Here is a 24,718-nt window from a genome sequence, read left to right as displayed (position 1 = left end):
GCGTGTCAGCTTAATGTGGGAGGAAAGCCCGAAGTGATGCAGGTCTAAGACATTTACCACTTCGGTGAAACCACGAGCACGGGTATGGGGCTGACAAACCTAGAAACATAATGAGGGCGAACCGGGATTCGAACCCACAAACATAGGTTTCTGGCGTGCCCAAGGGACGCAACTCTGCACAGCGAATCGCGGCGCCTTAGACAACTGGGCCACCCCTGCCCCAAGTTTGTTTTAAAAGAGATCAATGGCAGGCCACTATTTTGTGGAAATTATGAAACTCCCAAGGAAACGACCAAGAAAGTGTTGTGGGCAGATAATCCAAAATTCACTGTAGCTCGTCAGTTATCATCTCAATGGATAATATAGAGCCAATAAGGCAGAGGTTTGAGGACAATAGAAGATAATCTTCCTAGAACTTCATGTCTGCCTGTTGTAGGATAGAACCTCATGGTCAGTGTGACATGTCATGGATGTGTCCCATCTTGGTGAACCTCACTAGCATGGTGCTGACAAAACAGTGATAATAATTATGGGGAATCTCAGTTTTGAACCTATGATCCTCGGATCCTGGCCCAGCTGAGGGATGAAACTCTTCACGTAAGATATTAATGACGTACCTGACCCTGAACGCTCTGACAGTTGATGAATTCAACAGAAGACACAACGTCCTCAAACACTACAGCACTCTTCTTGCATCCATCTGAAACAAAAACAGAGATGTCAGTACAAACTGTCCTAAACATGCAATGAACGATTCCAGCCATACTCTGATGTCAGTAGTCACCTGCTGAGTTTGTCTCAACACTGTCGATCAGGACATACGTTATCAAGTTTCTGGCAAATGGTTCCAGAGAGAATTCACAATCAGAAATAAGACAAATATAGTTTAAATTCACTCATTGTGCATTATAGGGTTTATACCAGAGCGACCTACCGAGCAGGATGGAGTTGACCTTGCCCTTGACAGTGATGGTGCTGCCGACACATTTGTAGACATACACGACCTGCTTGGTCTCCGTCTGGTCGATGATGATGTCCTTGTTGTTGTTGTGGTATTCCTGAAACACATTGACAATATAGACTAGGGTTCGGACACAGGGAGTCATGGGCAGTAAAACAACGTCCCATCCAGGAGCAGTCTGCCCGATGTGCAAGATGTCCTTCCGTCAGACAATGGTATGCCTACATACTGGCTAACGTTGGGAATATGCAATATCCCTGTGTGTAGGTTGGGGCTGATCGAGATCACATCCCTGTCTAGCCTTAGTGTTCAGTATCCCTGTGTTGGTTGGGGCTGATGGAGGTCACATCCCTGTCTAGCCTGAGTGTTCAGTATCCCTGTGTAGGTTGGGGCTGATGGAGGTCACATCCCTGTCTAGCCTGAGTGTTCAGTATCCCTGTGTGTAGGTTGGGGCTGATCGAGGTCACATCCCTGTCTAGCCTGAGTGTTCAGTATCCCTGTGTGTAGGTTGGGGCTGATGGAGGTCACATCCCTGTCTAGCCTGAGTGTTCAGTATCCCTGTGTGTAGGTTGGGGCTGATCGAGGTCACATCCCTGTCTAGCCTGAGCGTTCAGTATCCCTGTGTGTAGGTTGGGGCTGATGGAGGTCACATCCCTGTCTAGCCTGAGTGTTCAGTATCCCTGTGTGTAGGTTGGGGCTGATGGAGGTCACATCCCTGTCTAGCCTGAGTGTTCAGTATCCCTGTGTGTAGGTTGGGGCTGATCGAGGTCACATCCCTGTCTAGCCTGAGTGTTCAGTATCCCTGTGTGTAGGTTGGGGCTGATGGAGGTCACATCCCTGTCTAGCCTGAGTGTTCAGTATCCCTGTGTAGGTTGGGGCTGATGGAGGTCACATCCCTGTCTAGCCTGAGTGTTCAGTATCCCTGTGTGTAGGTTGGGGCTGATGGAGGTCACATCCCTGTCTAGCCTGAGTGTTCAGTATCCCTGTGTGTAGGTTGGGGCTGATGGAGGTCACATCCCTGTCTAGCCTGAGTGTCCAGTACCCCTGTGTGTAGGTTGGAGCTGATCGAGGTCACATCCCTGTCTAGCCTTAGTGTTCAGTACCCCTGTGTGTAGGTTGGGGCTGATGGAGGTAACATCCCTGTCTAGCCTGAGTGTTCAGTATCCCTGTGTGTAGGTTGGAGCTGATCGAGGTCACATCCCTGTCTAGCCCGAGATTCCTCAATCACCGCCACTTCAAATAGTGAGCGAGCGTAATGCAGTTGGGGTTAACGCCGCTTTTAAAAGTATTCCAGTTATATCACGGCATCTCAGCTTAATTTTGGAGGAAAGCCTGAAGTGAAGTCTTATACTTTGGTGAAGACCAAATGGTACTGACAAACCTATAGACATAACTGGAGCAAACCAGGAGTTGAACCCATGATAGTAGTTCTCTGGCATGCCCAAGGGACGCAACTGTGCACAGCAAATAGCAGCAGCCTCGACGACTTGGTCACCCATGCCACCAATGCAGCTTTGAGCAGTAATTAGCTGCACAGCATGTCAGTGTAATACAGACAATAACTACCCGGGAACAGCTCACTTACCCCCATAGTAGGATTACAATAAGTTTGGTTATTTGTTGTTTACTGCCAAACTCAGCAATATGACAGTGGTAGCCAGTAAATAATCGAGTCAGGACCAGCCAATCCAGTGATCGATATTGTGAGCAAAGATCCACATCAACCAAGTCACTGAGTTTGACCACTGGATCCATCAAGTCGCGTCCTGATGACCCGTCCACGAGAGCAGCATTTATTAGCATGTGATAATGAGTGATCAAGGAGTACTCACAACAATCCACTTCTTGTCCTGGAGTTGGGTGAGAGGTGGCCTGGAGACAGCAGCAGGGGCGACCTTGGCTTCAGGCTTGGGCGCTGTCTTAGGAGGCCCAGCAGCCTTGAAGGGGGCGGGGCCCTGTCTCAGGGCAGGGTTCTTGTGGGTCTTCATATCATCAGAGACCTTCTTCAATCCTGAAACAAAACATATCCTTTACAAACCTTTGCTCACGATCTAACATTGTGACACAGATACACGAGGAATAAGAAAGTTAGACACGGAAATCCCAAAACAAGCTCCCCTAAAAAGAAAATACTTTACACAGCTGACAATACAAGCACTCACATGGAACAGAACAGGACATCAAATCTATGTTAAATACATACACTTTTCGCACAACACTTGTTTTCAATGCATCCGAGATCCATACAAAGTATATAGAAGCCTGGCAAAACATGACAAATACTTGAGGGGGATCTGAAGGTTCCGGTGACATTACCTGTGTCTCCCAGCTGCGATGGAAAGTACAATCCCAGTGACTTAGTATGGTCCCTGCTGTCAGCTTAGACAGACTGATTAGGGAAGGAACTGAAGAAGGCTAGCTGTGAAAGCAGGCCAGGTTTGGTAGCATGTGACTTAAGGACAATCCACACACAAGGAGTGGGAGCACATCTCCTGGCCTGACTGTATTTGATATAACACGTTGTCTTGTCAGCTCGGTGTTACACGCTCTGCTATTAGCACCATGTAAACAAAGCAGGCGGCTGGCCTATGTCGTTACACAGTATATCCCAAACACTGACTGTCAACATGGCACAGGATAGCCACCACTTGGAGAGAGTCGTCAAGACGTTTTCTCTGTGCCAACTTGATCACTACTAAAGGGAAGTGGGAATAATGCTTCATGATATAATTCATTACAAAAGTATATCCATATACGAAGAATTACTGATACTTTAATCAGGAACTTTATTGGGTCTGTATGGGTCATTTGCTCTTGTTATCAACCGCTGGTTTATAGGTCAATGTTGGGGGGGACTGACACTATAGGGAATTGCACCTACTATCAACCGCTGGTTTATAGGTCAATGTTGGGGGGGACTGACACTATAGGGAATTGCACCTACTATCAACCGCTGGTTTATAGGTCAATATTGGGAGGACTGACACTATAGGGAATTGCACCTACTATCAACCGCTGGTTTATAGGTCAATATTGGGAGGACTGACACTATAGGGAATTGCACCTACTATCAACCGCTGGTTTATAGGTCAATATTGGGAGGACTGACACTATAGGGAATTGCACCTACTATCAACCGCTGGTTTATAGGTCAATATTGGGAGGACTGACACTATAGGGAATTGCACCTACTATCAACCGCTGGTTTATAGGTCAATATTGGGAGGACTGACACTATAGGGAATTGCACCTACTATCAACCGCTGGTTTATAGGTCAATATTGGGAGGACTGACACTAACCCAAGACCTGCCACCAATGCAGTGAGTGTCACGAAGTTGCTTTTTCCCACTGATCCCACAATCCATCCAAGAAATACCATCCATCTCAATAGGCTGCTTTGACCAGCACACTATACAGGGTCCACATGAGACATCAAAAACCACAGCAACATGTCAACATGTCCACACACAAGATGGATATAACCTAAAGAGTCAAATGTCTTAATGTGGCCCCTGAAAAGAAGGCTGAACTCAAACACACCCAGATGTCAACACAAAAGTAACCTGAGTTGAGTTTCCTTCAGGTGCACACACCCAGACTTCAGATGTCCCAGGTCACTCGCAAAACATCTCACTCTGAACGGACAGAAAGTTAATTCCTCTCACACACTTATGTACAGAGAAACAGGTTATGCACCCTTTAATGCTCTTCATACTTGGTCGCTAACACCAAACGATTCAGGAGACAGAGCAAGTCCCTTCAGAAAGCAGGCTAGGTTGGTGAGCATGCTGCTTTGAATATATGCCTCCAGTGGGAGAAAGTTCGAGCAAAGTACTAAAGTAATAATGTAAAGACAAACACAACAAGACAAAAAGTGAGCTAACTCACCAATTGCCCCGACTTCGACTCCCAACATATTTCTTAGTTCAAAACATGAAAAAAGCAATATTTTAAATTATAAATCCACTTATCGAACTTTGCACTGCACCTATCCTATTGGTTTAAAAACTGTACCCCCAATTGGAAAAGAAGTAGTTTTTAAGTTATAGGTCGCACAAATGTTGAAGTAAAAAATATTTGAAGTTTAAAACATGAAACAAAATAATAAATGTTTTCAGTAAAATACACATATCAAAATCAAACTTGCACTGCACCTCTTCTATCAGTATGGAAACTTCCCTAAATTTGAAAGAATGCATGAACTGGGCTGCATATATACTTTCAGGTCGAAGGTATAATAACAACATCTGACCTTCCAATAGTAAACTCAATGTCATTCCTTCCACATCAAATCAAATAGTATTCATAATCACTTCAACTGTCCCCCATACTACTGACTAACCTACATGAAAACACACAGCCGTAAACAGTCACAGATGAACAAGGATAAAAACTCCCCCCAAACAGTCTCATGAACCACTCACTTGACTTGTACCATATCCCTGCACATATCTATAACGACGTTATTCTCGGCCCTTACATGCCAGAATGTATTGATATGGATGTGACAGTGTTGTGATGACTTACCCCTGACATGGATGTTGTAGTTTGACAACAACGGGGAAGTGACTTGTAACGGCGGAAATACTTACAACTTCTCGGTCAGGGGCAGCGTACTGCCACACTTCTGAAGGAAATCTTCCAGCTTGTTTGAAAACTTAACTTTGAATTTCTTAAGGATTTGTAATGTTTGCAGGTTCTTTGCAGCTGGTTAAATAAATTCTTTGAAATAATTCACACATTCTATTGTGGGCATATATTTACTTGAAGTGTGAAAGGCTGCTACCGTAGTTACTGTGTTAAACATAATGAAGCATTAGATTGAAAGTGTGCATTCATGAAGCATCTTATTTCTTTCACCTAATTATGCGATAGTCAAACAATACTTAAGGAATTATTTACATAATGAAAGATCCCAGATTTATTAATCTCGAAATAAGGAAAGTCTAAAGTTTGTATTCAAGTACTGTATATCCTTAAAAATGTTTTTAGATCCAGATATGTCTTTATGAAATTATCATAACAACATCTAATTAAATTGTGACCTGGGTAATAACTGGGAAAATTACAGAAATGTCACGTGATCTTTTCGTTGGTGTCATGTTAAATCATGTTAATATTTAATAGAACTTTCATATAAATAGGATTCTGAGCACTTCCTTGTTTGGTCCCGTATCAACTTGAGCAATGTCCTTATGGAAACACACTCCACTCGGTCATATTTGGTTCAAATTTTTAATAATTCTGGGTCAAGATTTTCTATGTGAATAGTCCTCATAAAGTTTCGATATCAGTACAAGTTTAAACTCAAATTGAAAGCAATGTTTAGTGCCTGCATATTTTTAAAGAAGCATTTATTAAAAAAACAAAACTTTTACTTTTTTGCCTGTTATCTGTTATGAAAAAGTTAAAATAAATACAAAATATGAATGCTGTTTGATTGAAATTATACTTATCGTGAATATATCTTTTTATTTTTTAATTTTCTCATCTGTATTTTCAGAAAAATTACAACAAAAACCTGACATTTTAATGTCACACTGACAACTGAACAAACTTGGTCTGGACTTGATATTTAAATATTAAGTAATGATGATGATAACACAACAATCTGTAACATCCTGTTACTTAAAGTAATACCATAATGTGTGGATTTTACACAACTTGAAATAAATTTATCATTGAACCTGTTTAAAAAGCATTCAGCACTTTAAAACAGAAAAAGGGAAAAAAAAATCAAATTTAAAAAATGCATCAAGTTTTGTAAAGTTAAGATCATTCAACTCTAAGCAAACGTTCAATTTCCAAAAAGCTTGCAATAACATTCGTCTCCTAGTCGTTAATATGTGAATGAGCTGTGCACCTTAGCAATGGCAAACACAAGGTGTGCACAGGTTTAGGGTCAGGCAGAGCCGGAGGAAAACTGCATTTTTACCTGCATGTCCTTCTTTGTTTACCGTCTTGTCATTCAAGTAATTAGACCACTGCAGGGAAACTACACAGCACTGGGCTGAATCAGTTTATTTTGGCAGGTTTAATCAAATTGGGAGTACTTAATTTAAACAAACCTGAGATTCATGCTGCTTTGAATTCTCAAAGATGGCGTCTGCTTCATGACCAGTTTCCCATTTCAAGTCTAGATCTAGACACTGTTACTGTTGCCATTTGTGACATTGAGACAGTGTCCCTTTATCATCAGGGTAATCATAAAAAGTGTTTTGTTTGTTTGTTGCTTCATTCAGCAACATTCCAGCTACAGGAGAGTGGCCTGTACATAACCAAGTCTAGACCAGATAAACCAGTGATTAATGTCATGAACGGTGATCCATGACATCAGGGCACTTTGACAAGCTGTCAACCAAGTCCCCGAGCCTGACCACCTGATCCATTCAGGCGCCTGGTATGATAATCACAGGCTGGTGGAGCCCACTTCTAACTGGGAATCCCCCCCCATGGGGATCAACTGACACATCCGAGTTACTGGACCATGGTCAGGACCATGACAGAGAGAATCTGGCACTTGATACCCCGACCCTCATCCCTCGATTCACACAAGGGGCAGCGGGTATGGGCATTCTCGCCTGCTCCGGTTTTGACTGTTTGTTGTTTTAACCAGCATTCAGCTCAATTCCACCAAATTCACGTCAGCCTGTAAATAATCTCGTCCTGACCACACAAACCAGTGGTGGATGTTATGAAGAAATGCCTCATGCGGCAGGGTACAAGGACATGCAATTACCCAAGGTCACATCCCTGTCTATCCTGGGATTTCTATACCACAGACCCTTCACAGAGTGAGTGAGTGAACTTAATGCGGCTTTGAACAGCAATTATCTACATCATGGCATTCCAGCTAAATGATGGCAGTGGACTGTAAATAATCAAGTTAGGACCAGAGAATCCAGGGATTGATACTGTGAGCAAAGATCCATGTGGCTATGGTATGATAACACGCATTCAACCAAGTGACCACTCAATCCACTTAGTTACCACTCACAACAATCCTAACTCAGAAACCCATAGAGTCTTCGACTTAATTTGTATCTGTACCATCAGTTTTTTAAGTAACGTCCCACAACAAAGGAGCATCGGTGAGTCTACTCACCCTTTGTAATGTCTGTTCCTTTGTTGAGCTGACTGAACAGGGCAGCTCGTTCTTGTTCCGCGCCACCCCCAGAGGAGTCCACAGCTGCTGGTGGGGGTGGGGGTGGGGGGCCGGGTGGGGGTGGGGGCGGAGCACCTCCCCTGGCTGGGGCAGCTGCCGGTGGTCCCTGGAAATATACAAATTATGATTCTGTAGGTTTACATTTAATTGACAATCAGTCAACTTTGAGTGTTACAGTGAGCAAGATGAATTACTGATACCTGTACTTTTCATCTAAATAACGGCATGTCAGCCGTCACAGAACCCACAAATATGGGTATTGTGAGGACAAACGTTTGACCACAATCAGGACAAATTGAGGATCTGAACCCCCCTAACATAATTAGAGAGTTAACAAGCATATTTTGTTTGTTTGTTGTTTAACGCTGCACTGAGGAATATTCCAGCTATATGACAGTGGTCTGTAAATAATCAGGTCTGGACCAGACAATTCCGTGATTGCCATCATGATTTTTGCCACTTATAAGAGTACTTCAGTAACTACATGGTCAGCTTCATCAAAGCGGGAGGGGAACCCAACATGGTAGACATATTTCTTACAAAATCCACAAGCCTGGGCATCTGCTGACAAAGCATTGATCATAATCAGAGTAAATATGAGATTAGCACCAAGGTGTGTCAACTAAGGGACGTAACTCTGCAAGGTAAGATGTGTAGTTTGGGATCACTGGGCAAGAAGAACTTTGTTGACCCAGGAAGCTATTTTGTGATACTTTGGAGTTTCATATCTAAACCATCTCAAGCATGTCTCTGTTTATCATGCTTATCATGCTCAAATATGAATTTATTTTCACATCAGCAAGAGTCAAAAAAAGAGGAAGAATATAAGTTAGACTGGTTTCATTCAACATTCATCCACGGAAAACATGTTTCACAAAAATTGTTTCAGATAATAAAATATTCTCAAAATAGCTCTGCTACAGGTTTTTGGTGCTGTAAGATACCAATACAACCAGTATGACAAGGCATCCAACAGGAGTTTCCTCACAGAAAACTACATAATCCATTCATACATGTAGCTAAAAAACAGTTAATGATCATCAGTAACAGGCAATGAGGTAATCTGACTACATTGCAGATTTGAAGATGAACTCATCGTACGCAATGTGTTTAGGTTGGATTGAAGTACGAACAGAGTTGCCTCCCTTCCATCACTCACCTCACAGGCCATTTCTCCATGAAGAGGCACTGTTAGTCCTGCACCATGACCATGGAATATATTTATTTTATGAAAAAATAATAATCTAGAAATGCATACAAAAGCAAGTCTAGCCAGCTCAAGCTAGCTCTATTCCACAAATCAGCATAGGGAATATTTTTTTTTTTTACTCAAGAAGGATATTGTGTAATATAAGATTTCAGAGACTAAATGTTAGTCTAAGGCACTGTATGGAGCTTGATCTGTTTGCAATGTGAATATATGAACTACAAATCAAAATAATCTATGAAATCACTCAGGACATCGTTAGATGTTTTATCACTTCTGAAAGAATCTGCTTAAAGAATACCCGGACACAGGTAGTGACCAAAATTTCAAACCTAAGTACTCAAGTTGACCTTTAAATCTGATTAAATATGTACATGTACTTGTTCTGTCTTGAGCTAGCTATCACTAACATTGACATGTGAGAGTTATTATCTGTATCAAACTATAAAATCCACCCAGACCAGTATCAATATTTTTAAGTGATTGGTTATCTTTGCCCTTACCCTACATCTGGGTAGCTGATGCTGAAGCACCATAAAAAGTCTGTACGTTTCTCTTGTGAAGAGTTGAGGGAGGTCAGAAAACTGAACACAGTGTTACCAATCAGGGCTTAACCTCAGTAAATCCATCTGTCTGACATTCTTCAAATATGTTATTTGTCTTAAAAGTGTTTTATACTACTCAATAAACATGCTGCCTTCAAGAAACAAAACCAAAAAAGTTTCAATGCTGTTCTTTCAATTTTCTCTACCTTTTTTTCTGTTTCTGTTTTTGTAAGCATATGGTAGTTAAGCGAACTCGACCTTCCAACAGTAGAAATTGATCATATCCAGATCTGGCGTTTCACTTCCTATACCGATTGCTCCAACAATGACAGCATGGAAAACTGAACTCTTCTGGGATCAATCGGGGGAAGACGCTTGCCAAATTAAATGGCAGGGTTAGACGAAAAGAACAGAAAAAGTCGACATCTTCTTGCTTTATGACATTTCAAGTTGTCAGACTTTGTTACCTCTCTTCATTAACCTTGGCAGAATAATTTCAGACACAACCATACAATATTTTTCTCTCGTAAATAAAATGTTAGTATAAACTTTTAACTCACAATTAATTTCTTACAACAGGAGTGATGCATGTCTGTGCAAAAAGATGAAGACAAAGATGAAAGATAGAGCCATGAGACTCCGTAGTTCATCAGCAGCCATACTTAAACCTGCATCCAACTCTGTAAGTAAATCATAGGGATAGTACTAATGCTGGGATCATATACCCCAGTTTGACGTTCATGAACTCAGCAGTCACAGCAAAAGTAACACACCCTGTACCGCATTTCCAATATGGTTACGGAGGCAGTTCGCATGCAGTGAAAAATGGTGATGCACTCATACATGACATCCTTGGGAGCATCATAACTGGGGAACCTCGATGATTTTGTTGATAATAGATATTGCTGAAACACTTGGAATACCATACCAGTACCTTAATATCCTCTTGAATTATTAGGCACAAAAGGGAAATTCAATCATTACTACCACAGAGAATCACAAACCCAAGGTTCATCAACACCCAGTCTGGTACCTTTGGTTAACTAACCAAACTAAGTCTTACATTGGAAAGAAATACTAACACAGTTTGTCATATCTGGAGAATCCATGGCTGAAAGTAGCACCTACATCAGTCCTCCTAGAGCCTGATTAACACAGAGTGAAGCAGTGTGGGTTTACAATACCCCCTAGGGATTCTAGCACCATGCTGGTAATCCCAGCAACAACCTATACTTACAGCGTATTAGCCATATTAGTGATAGGACTACACAAACACGCACTACCCATATCCAGCCCATTAGGCGCTGTACAAACCCCCTCACCTCTGTGGTGGTACTGTGATTCCTTGAGACTTACATGTGCTTAGTCTCAGTCCTGATGCACATACATTGGGTCAAATATTCAAATCTTTTAAAATTTGTGCAATATCCTCTGCATAGAAATATAACAGTATATAATAGTGAGTGAGTATGGTTTTACGACGCTTTAAGCAATATTTCAGCAATATCATGGCGGGGGGACACCAGAAATGGGCTTCACACATTGTACCCATGCCGGGAATCGAACCCGGGTCATCAGCGTGACGAGCGAACACTTTAACCACAAGGCAACCCGACAGCCTTGCAAATAAAATAAATGACTTTAATTTGAATATAATTTTTTCAGGTGCCCAATGTAGAAAAGAAATGACTTGTGCTTTAGACATGTAGCTCGACATCGGCTCAGTCATACATGCCGTACTACCACAACCAATATTCTACTAATTTCAGCCCTTTCGTTCTGGTAAACACAATGGGGAGACTGACATTTCAATCTTCCATTCTTAGTGTACTGGGGCTGGGACAAGTCCAAATTTACTACCTGGGTACCCGTTGTAGGTATCAAGTTGGGTACAAAATGTTCGACTGGGAATTGTTTTACCGCAGCCCAGGGTAAAAAACTATCCAGATACCCATATGAAACGATCTGATAATGCATACACTGGAGCATTGACTGGAGCTTCTCTTCATTATTCAAACGTATAAAAGTCCGAAAGAATGCATGAAGAGTCCGAAAGAAATGTGAACATGAGCGAGTTATTTAACCATGGAGTTATAGTAGAGATTTTTTGTCATAAAACAATATATCACTTGATAATACGCTGGTCTGGGTAGTCTTGTGGGTACCCGGATCCTGCTCAGGGCCCACCCAACCTGAGTACCCACGCTAGCCTTTCCAGCCCTAAACAGGGAATCAATGCCCATTTTACGTCATGTCGCTTACTGCTAAGGAAAAGCCAAATGGGAGAAGTGCCGTCACTTGCACTTAGATCAAACAATAAAACTTTCCGCAACAACAATCTTTGAAAATTTAAACATTCTCTAAAAAGACCAGAGAACATGCTTAATAGGCATTTGTCAAGTGGCCTTGCATATTTGCAACATCTTGATCATCTTGTAAACATATCAAAATCAGCACACATTCTTGTTCAGAACAACAGTCCAACTCCGAAACATAATCTATCGGTTCATGATCTCAGATTCCCAAAACAGAATATTGCTCCAGTGATACGGGCAGGGCACCATCTGGTTTTTTTCCGAAGCTTAGTAAAGTACAGTAAACCTGCCTCACTCGCGTATAACTAACACAGAAAATTAACTTTGTTAATGTAATAGCTCCATAAGTTGCCAGTAATTGACCTCCAATTGTCAGGGTATATCACATATGCCTCAGGCTTCTCTCATATTTTTTACGCCATGATTTCATAAAACATCACTTAAACGTGGCTTTGTCACGAAAAAAGCTACTTATTGGGCACGTGCTTGGCACAAAAGTAAACAAACGGGCTCTTGGTTCTTCAAGAGACCATACCTGTTAATAGTTTGTGATTCCACAGCATGTAGTTGGGGGCGTTTTTGTCAGAGCCTGGTCTCGTTACCCCATGGCGTTGCGGTTTCCGTTGCCAGGCCAGTAGATAATGTTTATATATTTCTAAGGGATAAGACTGTTGGGAACACTCTAACCTGCATTAGTCCCAACAGCATCTGCTTTCTAGTCACAGAACCCATGTAAGACAACAAATATACCACTTTAACATAGATCAAATGCTGTTCCAAACTTTAAGCCCACCGCTATACTCCGCGACAGTGCTGATGGTTACAAGGAATCCTCTCCTTATATCCATCATTAGTGCTACTTAAATAAACTGTCGAAGTTGCTGCAAGGAGATTGTGGATGTAATAAGAAATAGGCTGTTATGATAAAGCTTAAGAATGGAATATTGACATTAAGCGAAAAAATAAGTTTTTTCTGATATATGCTGCACATTAATTTCATTGCCATCTTTCAGATAAGATATTTTTTAGTGTCCTTTTGACTGCTTGCACTGCTTGGCCAAGTGTCGACGATTACACCACGTAGTTCCAAGTTACTCAGAAACAAACAACATGACGATACAAGAATTGCACTGAATAACCCCTATGAAAACCCATTCATCCGGAATTAAGTTAGTAACTTCGGTATCACTACGCTAACCCTCATCACAGAGATTGGTTTTGATTACAAAATTTTACACATTTTTGCGTGCCTTGGCACTTTGATGTCTTGAGGTAAAGGAGCATGATATTGACAACATAAACATAGTTGTAAATTACAGGGCAACAGCTGACTGTCACAAAATGCTTGACCTAATCTCAGGCCCCAAGACTGCCTCGTCCACATTCCTCCCTAAAAATGGTTAGTAGTAGCAGGAAGGAAACCAAGTGTTTTATTGGTGTGTATTGGGCGCGATAAGCATCACTGTTTATATTGGACAGGTGGGTTGGTCACACTACAAGTCACTAATGTTTGCATTTCTTTCAGACTATGCACACATTCCTCCTGACTTTCATATGTATAAATAAAGATAAAGTTTCAGTCAACTACAGTGTATGCATGATCAGATCATTCTATATGCGCTCCAAGTGCATTTTGCTTGGGCATTGGTCAAACTAGTCCGAATTGGACAGTTTGTACCCATCTCTTGAGACCTACAGCGGGTACCCAGGTAGGGGCAGGTAATAAAAGGTTGGGTACCCGGGTAGTAAATTTTGACTCATCCCAGCCCCATAACCTGGAGTCTGCAACATTTCAGCGGTCATAGGATTCTGGGTCACCCTGACCAGTGGTTGATAGCATGATCATTGATCCCTGACGTTAGGTGTAATGATACACAACTCATTGTGATTCTCTTCAAAATGTCTTATGAATAGCATCGGGTGATGGGGATCTATCTGCTAAGAATCCTTTTGAGAAATCAACTGAAATAAAATTTGAAATAATTTTCTCTTCAACTGATCTTAAAAAATATATGCATATACAGAACTGTAAATTCTCTACTTCTGTTCTCTCATGGACCAATAAAGGCCCTAATGACATTTAATGCCAGCTACTCGGGATGAGCAGACATTGTGCGAATGAAAAGTATTAGTGGAGATGACTGTTCTTATTGTGTATTGTGTTCCTTACACTCAGCATTGCTCAGTACAACCAGGAACAAACCAGGAACACTGGTATCCACATTTGCCACAGGTCAGTCTGTCTTACAGTGATGAGAACAATCCACATGCCATACCTTTCTTGTCAGAACCTCACAAAAGCACAAAAGACAAATGGCCAAATTTTCTTCTTTTTGGGAAAGGTTACAACAACAGGGGATGTTTACGGACTGTGAAGCAGTCTGATGAGCCAGGCTGGTACTGATTCTACAAATGCCAGGAACTGAAGTTTGCCTGTGGGAAATGATGGCCTGCTTGGATAGATAGATGTGGAAATGTCACACTCGAGTTTGCGGCAAGCATCAATCGTTTGCTTACCTACATACTAGTGTACAGTGGCAGAAAGTACTTGTGTCTTGTCTGATCAGTGGCCAGTGAGGAGAGCCTCTTTATTGAAACCAAAGAACACCTGCCTCAACTCCAGATACTAGATTCCTCATGAACTGTTTCCTTGACATTAGTGCTTTTCTCCATGTAGGGTGTAGTTAATTTAATTAATGACCAGATTTGGAAAAGAAAATATTAATTTGTTAACATAGTTAAGCTTAGCCCACTAATCCAATTTACAACCACTCTCAAACATACACTCATATACTCAAAAACAAAGCAGTTATCCCCAGTTATCCCCTCCATGCAGTCATCCCTACCCGCTTCTCACCACGCAAGGAGAGATACCTCTCAACTTTAATACTCCTTTGACACCCTCCAGACCAGAGGACCTGAAGCCATCAATTCATTATTACACATAAATGTGTTTGTTCAAAATTTAACACTACCCCTTGCAAGACAAATACTGTACCCATGCGAAACAAGGAACTGTCTCCCAAGAAGCCCAATCAGAAGACATGATACAGAGGTCAGTGTATATGGATATGTTTCAACTATAACACTACCTCCTGCAAGACGATAATTATACCCTACAAGACAAGAACTGCCCCAGAAACCCAATCAGAAGACATGATAAAGAGGTCAGTGTATATGCATATGTTTCAATTATAACACTACATCCTACAAGACAGGAACTGCCCCAGAAACCCAATCAGAAGACATGATACAGAGGTCAGTGTATATGCATATGCTTCTACTCCTACAAACCCCCTGGCAAACAAGCCTGACCCCCTCCCGGCCATCACCCCACCCCTCCCACGCATTGGATCCCAGTGTGTTGCCAATGGCCCTAGGGAAAGAGTATACACAACACACTAGATAAACACACTATCCCACTACACCGCCACCCCCTGAGCTGCTGCCACCCCTCTCCCCTGCCCCTCCTCACATACATGTGCCGTGCCTCCTCCTCTGCCACTCACAGATCAAGCCCTGACTGACAGCTCTTGACTGGCAGAGCCTCTCAACAAATCTTCATAAACTTAATCAAAGTCATGTCCCTTAAAACATTAGTTAGCCTGAAGTGGGGAGGCGTGAGACAAAGTCGAGCTACATCATCTGAAAGCTGATAGTCAGTAGATCATTCAACCGCCTTAGGCCATAAAGAGTTTGTATTGACATACTGTAAACAGTCTATGTGAGCGCCATAATGATCCTAGTTATTCAAACATGATCATTTCTCAAGTGAAGCTGAGGGAACATTAGGCAATAACTTTAATGGTAATGCTGATGTTTGTGTAAATTCACTTCAATTTAAAGTCTGTCTTTGAAGACTTCATCGACTTCAGTAATCTTGATCAGGTTTATGGGGTACTGTGCCAGATGTTCCATTCTCCTCCAAACTGATTACATTATTATTAACTGCTATTGTGTGTGTGTGTGTGTGTGTGTGTGTGTGTGTGTGTGTGTGTGTGAGTGTGAGAGAGAGAGAGAGAGAGAGAGAGAGAGAGAGAGAGAGAGTGTGTGTGTGTGTGTGTGAATGTTATGCCATGTTTATATTCCAGGTTTATCCCAATGGTGGCACCACAGAAGATGGGAATGGTGTGATAAGACGGACTGTTAAAGTTCTCATGGGAAGAACGACTGCAATGTAAGAACCACTGACTTTAAAAGGAACATTAGATGCTATCTACTACACTGACAGGAGGAAGAGTGAAGGTAAAGGAAGAAGAATGCACGAGTGGAATGGAAGGCAAAGGGGAGGGATGACAGACAGAAGAAAGGAGAAATGAAACATCAAAGGAGAACACAGGTACTTTTTTCCACTGGTCTGCATCGCATAATATCTAAATAAAATTCTTCTGGTTTCTATTGGAACCATTTAATGTCCTGAACGGTAATAGAAGCCGTTTTTATGATCTTAACAGGACCATTGCCATTTCACGTTCAACTCGTTTACCCTTTCAAAGGTCTGTGCCACAAACTGCAGTGAAATCATCAAGTCTTTTTGGGGCAACAAAAAACCCATAAAGATACATGTGAAATTTTTCATTTAATCCATTCCAAAGATATTCTGAAACAATTCTCAACAAGGACATGTCTTTTCTGGACAACCGTTTACAGCAAAAACAAGGATACGATTTTTATGTTGTTATTTTTTGCAATGCTTAACTACAAGAGAATAGTCGATTAGAGGGGCTACTTTGTCCAATAACTTCATGGCTGGCTCATAACTTAATCCTATGATCAGTCTTGGTAACAAATACTTCCTAAACAACGTCCCAGGTTACCAATTCCAAGGGTCATATCTTTGATATAAACCAATAACGACAGTGCCGGTCCCTAGACAGAACCGGCAAGGCAATCAGCAGGTTAGCATGGTCCCTGTGGTAGTAACCATTACCGTACATAGTCTGATAACACGCTAAATATACCAACACATATATATTCTTTGCTGTCTCTGATGCTTTAAGTGTTCAAGACTAAACAGAACGTCATGTTTGATGAAAAAATAAATTAAAATTTAATAATATGTCCTGCAGTATACGCATAAGTAGTCTTTGGACTCAAGAAAATAAAAACATTCTCTGAATATAATTTTCATGTGTGATGAATTCTTAACTAAAAAAGTCCTGTTTACCATTGAAAACACATTGAGTTATCTGTAATTTAGGTTGTTTTTTTTTGCTGTTGCCAAATGCAGCTGTATGATGGCAGCTTGTAAATAATCAAATTTGGAACTGAAAAAAACAGTGATTGATGTTGCAAGCACCAATCTACTCCATCAACCAAGTCACTGAACCTGACCACCCGATCTAGTTAGCCAGTGAAGATCCGGGGTAGAATAGGTCTTCAGCAACCCATGCATGACGTAAAATGCGACTATGCTTGTCATAAGATTTTGTTTGTTTGTTTGTTGTTTAACGCCGCACTCAGCAATATTGCAGCTATATGATGGTGGTCTGTAAATAATCGAGTGACAATCCAGTGATTGACGTTATGAGCATCGATCCACGCATTTGGGATCGATGACATGTATCAACCAAGTCAGCGAGCCTGACCACCCGATCCCGTTAGTCGCCTTTTACGACAAGCATGGGTTGCTGAAGACCTATTTTACCTTGGATCTTCACGTGTCCCCAAAATATCCATAATCCGTAACATTTTTTTGTTCCGTGTATAAACATATTTTGAAATACAAATGTGTCTTTGAATTACATTAAGAAGTGATACACATCAGAGAGAACATTTCTAGAAGTCAACTTCTTTATTATGAGGAACAAAATATTTCGGAGTGTATGCTTCTTCATTCACCTGATGAAGGAGTATGTATGTATTCTGAAACTTTGTGTTCCTCATAATAAAGAAGCTGACTTCCATAAATTTTCTCTGACAAATTCTGTTGTTTAACAGAATAGTTACGGTACATGGAACCCACTTCTTGCAACACTGAACTAGTATGTTCTGGTGGTCCGTGGAGAGCTGCACTGTGGTAAAACTCTCCTCCATCATCTCAACAATTTGTCACACTTGGGTGGTTCGCTGAACCAATACGCGGAACACTTTATACGTAGCAGAAAATCACTACCTTCACAGGGTGAAATATGGAACAGGTATTGCTTGTGTTTTGCTGATTAAGACCTCACAAAGAAACAATAAAATGTTGCACCGAGGAGTACAAAAACATCAGGAACATGAATAGCTGGCATTGTTTGTGAAAACACTGTTAATTAACCCTGGTGAGTTTAACATTGTAAATGGTGTCTATTCAAACTTAAAGTGAAAGTTACAGTTAAGATGGTTAAGTCAGTAAAGGAGGTAAAAAGATGAAGGCTACAACAAATACATCACTAAGCCCAAGCCGCTCGGTATCATTATCTATATCCCTTCTATTTATGAACCTAAAAATGGAAAATAACGGTTTGAAAGACATGTCATCCTTTGAACATAGTGGGTGTATGATAAATAGCCGGAAAACAGCTGATCAACTGCAGAAAAGCTTATATTACATCCCTCTCTCATAATTTGAAGGAAGCTTGCATCCTCAAAATTACCTAAAAACATTTTTTAAATTTGCAAACTTAATCACACAGGCAAATTTGTTACTTTCAGATTCAGGAAGATAAATGGCTGGGTGACCTTCATATTATTTTCTCGATATACTTTGAGTCAAACCCCATTCATGCTTCCAGTTTAAGATAAAGAGTAGGACAAAGAATTCAAAGCAGACTGCCTTCAAACTGGGTTCCCTAAACACAGCACACTTTACAGAAAAGCTGGAACGTTTTTCTCTTCAAATACAGAACATTGAATACAGTTAAATTTGATCCATTTTGAACACGGAAAAGTTATTGTCCACCTAGTCTTCTTTTACACGCTTACAAGAACAGGTATTGCAATGAATATTCAACCTTTAAAAAAAACTAAAGGTCTTCGAAAAAGAATTTCTTTTTACACACCACACGTCGTTAACTTTAAGAACAGATGCATGTCTTCAAGAGAAAACATTATTCCCGAAAATAGCTAGTCATAATATTTACGTCCAACTTGGCAACGGTTCAGCCTCTGGCACTGGTATCCATGGAGGAGGCTGGAGAAATCATACTCTATCAAGTAGATGTGGGGCTCAGTTGGATCATTATTATGTATGTTTTTCTCCAATAAGCATACGCAAACTTGTAATCAGCTTTACTTGCCTCTTCATCCAAATATTTTTAAATGTCTGTCCATTATCCAGCAACGATCCCTTTAACATAAGCCAATAAGAAATAACTAGCACATTCGTTTTTTTAGCTGTGAAATTTCTAAGTGGCTTCGTTTGCAATAAACTTTTAGATGAACAAAGTGATAATATTGGGTTTTGTATACAAATATTTCTTTCTATAAAACTTTGGATATTTTTCTACAGAATATTCAAGTTGTAAATGAAGCTATCCCTTGGTATTGTCAACAGTCTATTTTTTCAATATATGAGAACTTGTTACGTGGAAACTTATATTCTAATGCAGAATTTTGCGAGAAATTTATAATGGTGACAGGCTCAAGAATGTGAAAGCAACACACATGCCGACGATTTCAAGTCTAAGGATGTACTTGCATGGTTGGGGATAATTTAGCTTGCCTGGCAGTCATTAAGCTGATTAGAATGTTGTGCTATCTTCGGAGTGTCAACTTTCAGAATGTTGTTTAAAGTAAGCATACATCTTAGGTTTTACTTTCTTTGTTTTTCGAGACATTTGATTCTAATTTCTCACTGTTTGGCTTCAAATTTCCCAATTTACTGACTGGCATGTACCAATCAAAGCACAGAAATATCTAATGGGAATGTACACCTCAATATTAGATATCTCGCAGGCAAGCAGGGCGTTCTCAAGTCAACACAGTTTAAAGTCTCATCCATGTTTTTAAAGGTTTGATTTGAAATCTTTACATTTTAACCTTAAGTGTTAAAATTCTGTTTTCATGTATTTGAAAGTTAAAGTCAAACAAGCCGACTAATACATGTATCATCAAAAATAATAACTGAGAGTTTGGTACATACATTTCAAAATTGCAAGGGAGATAATGTTGAGGGAAGTCATGCAAAGCTATTGTTACATGTTGGTTGCTTAATACCGCACTCAGCAGTATTGACTGTGGCCTATACATAATGTCTGGGCCAGACAATCCAGTGGTTGATATTATGAGCACCGATCCACACCGTCAGGATACGATGACGAGCCATCAAACACAATCACTAAACCCGACCAACCCAGCCATAAGTGGGTTAGGTTAGCCTCGAAGGTAGTATGAAATGTGAATGGAAGAGGTTTGTAGTCAAGGAGACAGAATAGTATCAGTCAGACAAACAGTTGCAATTCACCAGGAATTTTTTCCCAATGGGATACTTGAATGCTGACAGAGTGGCCGTCTGACCAAAAGCAGGCTTCATTGCAAGTCTAAATCAAATCCCCTCACAAAACCTATGTGTCCTATCGACTCCTGTCATAAAAATCAACTACCATTTAAACTCTTCCTACCAAACATCATTAAACCAAATACCAGATCCTTTTCAGTCATTTTTGCTCTTTAAAAATGATACATCACAATGTCCAACGATTCATAACAGGCATATTTGGAAACCAAAATGATGACGAAAAAATCTATTCCAAGGAGCTGTCAACAGTGAAGGTGAAAAGTATGTGAGAAACGCTTGAACCAAGAGAAGTACTTGCTCCTATACTCAGCTTGTTAAAAGGTCACGATAGCCTTGTTTTGACGTTACTCTCCAATTATAAAGAAGTTTCTCCTCCACTACATAAGAGGAGCTACAGTTTAAAGCACCTCTAAGTGAACGCGACTTATATGAAGTACCACATGGAGTAGAGGTCGCTTGCTATGTCAAAGGGCTAATTCCTTTCAAATTTATGAGCGATGTTTTTTGGAAGTGTTGCAATGTACAGGTGTGTAATCTACACCCTATAGCAATCTCCTCATCTAGAGTAAGATTCTTTTACAAGTTTTCCAGCAACATGAAAGGAAGGACTTCAAGAATTGGCTCAAGAAAATTTCACTTTTTGGAGTCTTTTGTGTGACCCGTTCTTCAGCCAGGTCACATCAACACTTCACGAAGTGACTGGGAACTGTTCACTGAGAGCAGGTAGACTTGTTTTAACACTGCTCATATCACCTTGATGTGGGTGGAACACCAAAGGTGATGCAGGTCTCCATGTTAACCAACATGGTCAATCCCATGAGCAATGCATGGTGATGACAAACCGACTGTCAGAATCAGGTTGAACCTCGGATTTGAACTTTTGATTCATCTAAGGGACACAACTCTGCGCAGCTTTTGTCAGGTGCTGTCCATGTGAAGCCAACTTGCATTAATTTCAAACCTTGGCACTTTCACCTTTACCATGTATGATGAGCAATCATTTCCTCGGGTGTTGACTTCAAACATCCATCAAAACGTATAAAACTTGAAGCTATGTTGTACCTAACTGTTTAACGAGTCTGAGCCCAGCGCCTTAGGGAGGGAGTACAGGTGTCAGATCTTAAACATTAATCAAATCATTGAAGAAAGTCATTGCCTCCATGCAATCATTGCCTAATTTGCCCTGCATGTTCTTGATAAGTCACCAAGAGTTTGGATCCTGACAGAAAAGCATGCTTGCATGAGGTAGACAATTTTAATTGAGGGGTGATGGGATGTGTCATGTGTCACGTGTCATATGCCATGCCTGTGGAAATGCAATTGAAAGTAATTTTCAAAGAGTACGTAATCCACAGATCACAGAAAATATCTTGATTTGGACCTGACAGATTGCAAAAATATGCCATGGGCTGTTCTTGCCAATAATTCAGATAAAGTGGTTGCTTGTTCTCTGAACATGGTGACATGAATTAGCGTTACGTTCACATGAAGAAGCAATACTCTGTGTTACTGGCAAGCAATGGCCCTGTTTGGTGCACAGCAAGTGAGTGAGTTGGGTTTTACACAGTGAACAGTATTTAAGTGAAACCATCACATGCCACCATGATGTGTGAGGAACTCCCACAGTGACCAAGGTCATTGAACCTCATCTCTTCAGGGAAACCCCCCACACAGATATAGCCCTGAAACCAACATCATAATCTGGGGATAAAAATTAGCACATGAACACTCAATAATAGGATTCTGGCACAACTAAGGGATGCCACTCTGCAAAGCAAGTTCCAGCTCCATAGGCCACTGGACCCCTGTATAGGTGGGACAGAACCTGACATGGACTACTGTCGAAACTTGAAGAGGCAGGATTACAGTCAACCTGCCAATGTATCCTAGTATCCTTGTGCAAGGGTTATATATATCATTTATTTTAGAATAAAATACAAAAATAACAAAAATACATAAAAAGAAGTACTTTTACTGGTCTCGCTAAAAGCTTTATTTTTTAACACCTTGGTGTCCTAGGGCACATCAAAGACGTATATACATCTTTGGGCACATGATGCATGTGATGGCTCTAAAATCAGGGTGGGTCTGCAATTACTGTATTTTCTTGTGTATAATGTGATCTTGAGTATAATGTCCCTCACCCCCCCTTATCCCCTAAATATTCATACACAGCACAAACATGAGAGTCAGGTTATAACTTTGCCCACTTAAAGATCATCTGATCCATACTGGTGTAAAGTGACAAACGTGTCGTAGCCTTATTTCCCATCTGTCGAGGAGCTCACTGAGAGAACATCAAACAATAATACATAATGAAGCCATGCACTTCGGACGATTTACATTCATTAAACTCCACCCTCATTACAGAAAATGACTTGTCTTTGCCACATCAGCCATTTTAAGTGTCACTTTTCACCTCTCTACTGGCATCCACACTGGTTTTAATCATCATTACAAGCCAACTCCAGGCTGTGTCTCCACCAAACCCAGGCTACAAGTGGGTAGGTATTTACTTCTCTTCTCAATAATGGAGAAATTATTTTTTTCAGCTAGGAGTTTTTTTTATAAAGGAGTTGACTGTAGTTCTGACATAAGTGAGCGAGTCATCCTACATACAATGACATATGAATCTGCAGCAAGATGCAAGCAAGGGAAGACAGGATTGCAGGAGTCACTGTCATGACTGATTAATATAGTAATATGAAAGAATTGGCTGGTGTTTAACTTTATTTAGTAGTATACATGCCCCCAGTTCACAATGTTCATAAAGGTAACACATTGGAGATTAGGTGGCTACAATGGGAGCTGAGTCACAGTAAGTGCCATGGCCTGTTGCCCTGAGCTTCAGTCTTGGTCTAGTCCGTACCTGGACTTCCCGTATTTAAGCTCCGGGCCACTTAAAATATGTTATCTGAAATTCAGCTCAATTTCGGAAGCGCTAACTCTGTCTTCCCTAAATAAGGGACACCCTTTGCTGAAAAAATCAGAAACTGTTTAGTTGTTTTAACTGAGAAAATATATAACATGAATGTTAACCTTGAAGCAGAGATAACTTCATAGAATGCAAACTTTCGCTTACTGTTGAATGCATGTTAAGATTTGCCTCGTGTAGTGCATTGCCAGGTTTTAACTTTCTAAGGGAGTCAAGTTATACATTTAAGGAAGATCACTTCAAAATTATATCAGAATTTATTATGAGTGTAATCATGGGTGAGCCTAAATGCAGGAAGTCCTGGTACATTGTAGTCACAGCAACGTGTGAAACTCATTTACACATCATTACACTAAGTTAGTAGACAAACAAAGTGGTGTTTGAACCACATGAACCCCAGAAGAGGTTTGTTGAGGGCTCCTTCTGGCCCACAGGACTTGTCAAAATTTAATCTCATTAAAAATCATATCTGGGTTCTTGCTGCTGCTAAACAAAGATCTGAGGACATCCCATTATGGGTCACGTCTGAACGAACTTTCGCAAACTTTGACCAATCACTGAAACGAATAACAATAAGTTGATATCAGCCAATGAGAAAGCAGCTTTCTTGAGCTTTATGGCACTTGTTTCAACCTGGCGATTTCCTTTTCAGACTACGCTTGAAAAATATGTTGACACAGTTCTCGACCAAAATTTTGAAAACTGAACAAACGATCAATCCGGAAGTCTAATATATAGTTGCGATTGTATAGCAGTACTTCCCACGTTTTGTGCAACGCCTCCTCCGTTCAAATGTTTATCCCACGGAAGCGAGAGACAGACGATAATTTTGATGGAATCAGTCGTACGGGGCATAACCGTCGTTCGGAATACCCCGTTTCAACGTTATCGAGGTTGCATGATTAGAAAACCCATTCCGACTGTCACTTTCATGATCTGGTAAGCAACGCTTTGAATGGTTGGATGAAAGGTCGTTCTGACGTGACCCGGAATGGGATGTCCCCAGATCTTTGTTTAGCGATTGCGAGAACTAGGATTGATTTTAATGAGATTGTTCAAAATTTTACTAAAACAGAGACAGACAGACAGACATGTTTAATTGCATTTCAGGCCACATGACCAAAGTACAAATAGTATTACAAATA

At 40.7% G+C, this 24,718-nt stretch overlaps 1 protein-coding gene across 4 annotated transcripts in view; it reads right to left on the bottom strand.

Moving 5' to 3' along the window:
* LOC124139435 (adenylyl cyclase-associated protein 1-like) overlaps nt 1-24,718 on the bottom strand; it is a 97,220-nt gene that overhangs the window by 3,125 nt on the left and 69,377 nt on the right. For all 4 annotated transcript variants that reach the window (XM_046506482.2, XM_046506481.2, XM_046506484.2 and 1 more), the window contains exons 9-12: nt 8,069-8,234; nt 2,794-2,972; nt 935-1,058; nt 618-700 (exon numbers count right to left, since the gene is read on the bottom strand). In XM_046506482.2, coding sequence (XP_046362438.2) covers nt 618-700; nt 935-1,058; nt 2,794-2,972; nt 8,069-8,234 — 552 coding nt within the window. The remainder of the gene's footprint in view (nt 1-617; nt 701-934; nt 1,059-2,793; nt 2,973-8,068; nt 8,235-24,718) is intronic.

The sequence above is a fragment of the Haliotis rufescens genome, unplaced genomic scaffold (assembly GCF_023055435.1).
Source record: "Haliotis rufescens isolate VD_foot unplaced genomic scaffold, xgHalRufe1.0.p SCAF_1, whole genome shotgun sequence".
NCBI classification, from domain to species: Eukaryota; Metazoa; Mollusca; class Gastropoda; order Lepetellida; family Haliotidae; genus Haliotis; species Haliotis rufescens.
This window is presented reverse-complemented; position numbering and strand designations above follow the sequence as displayed.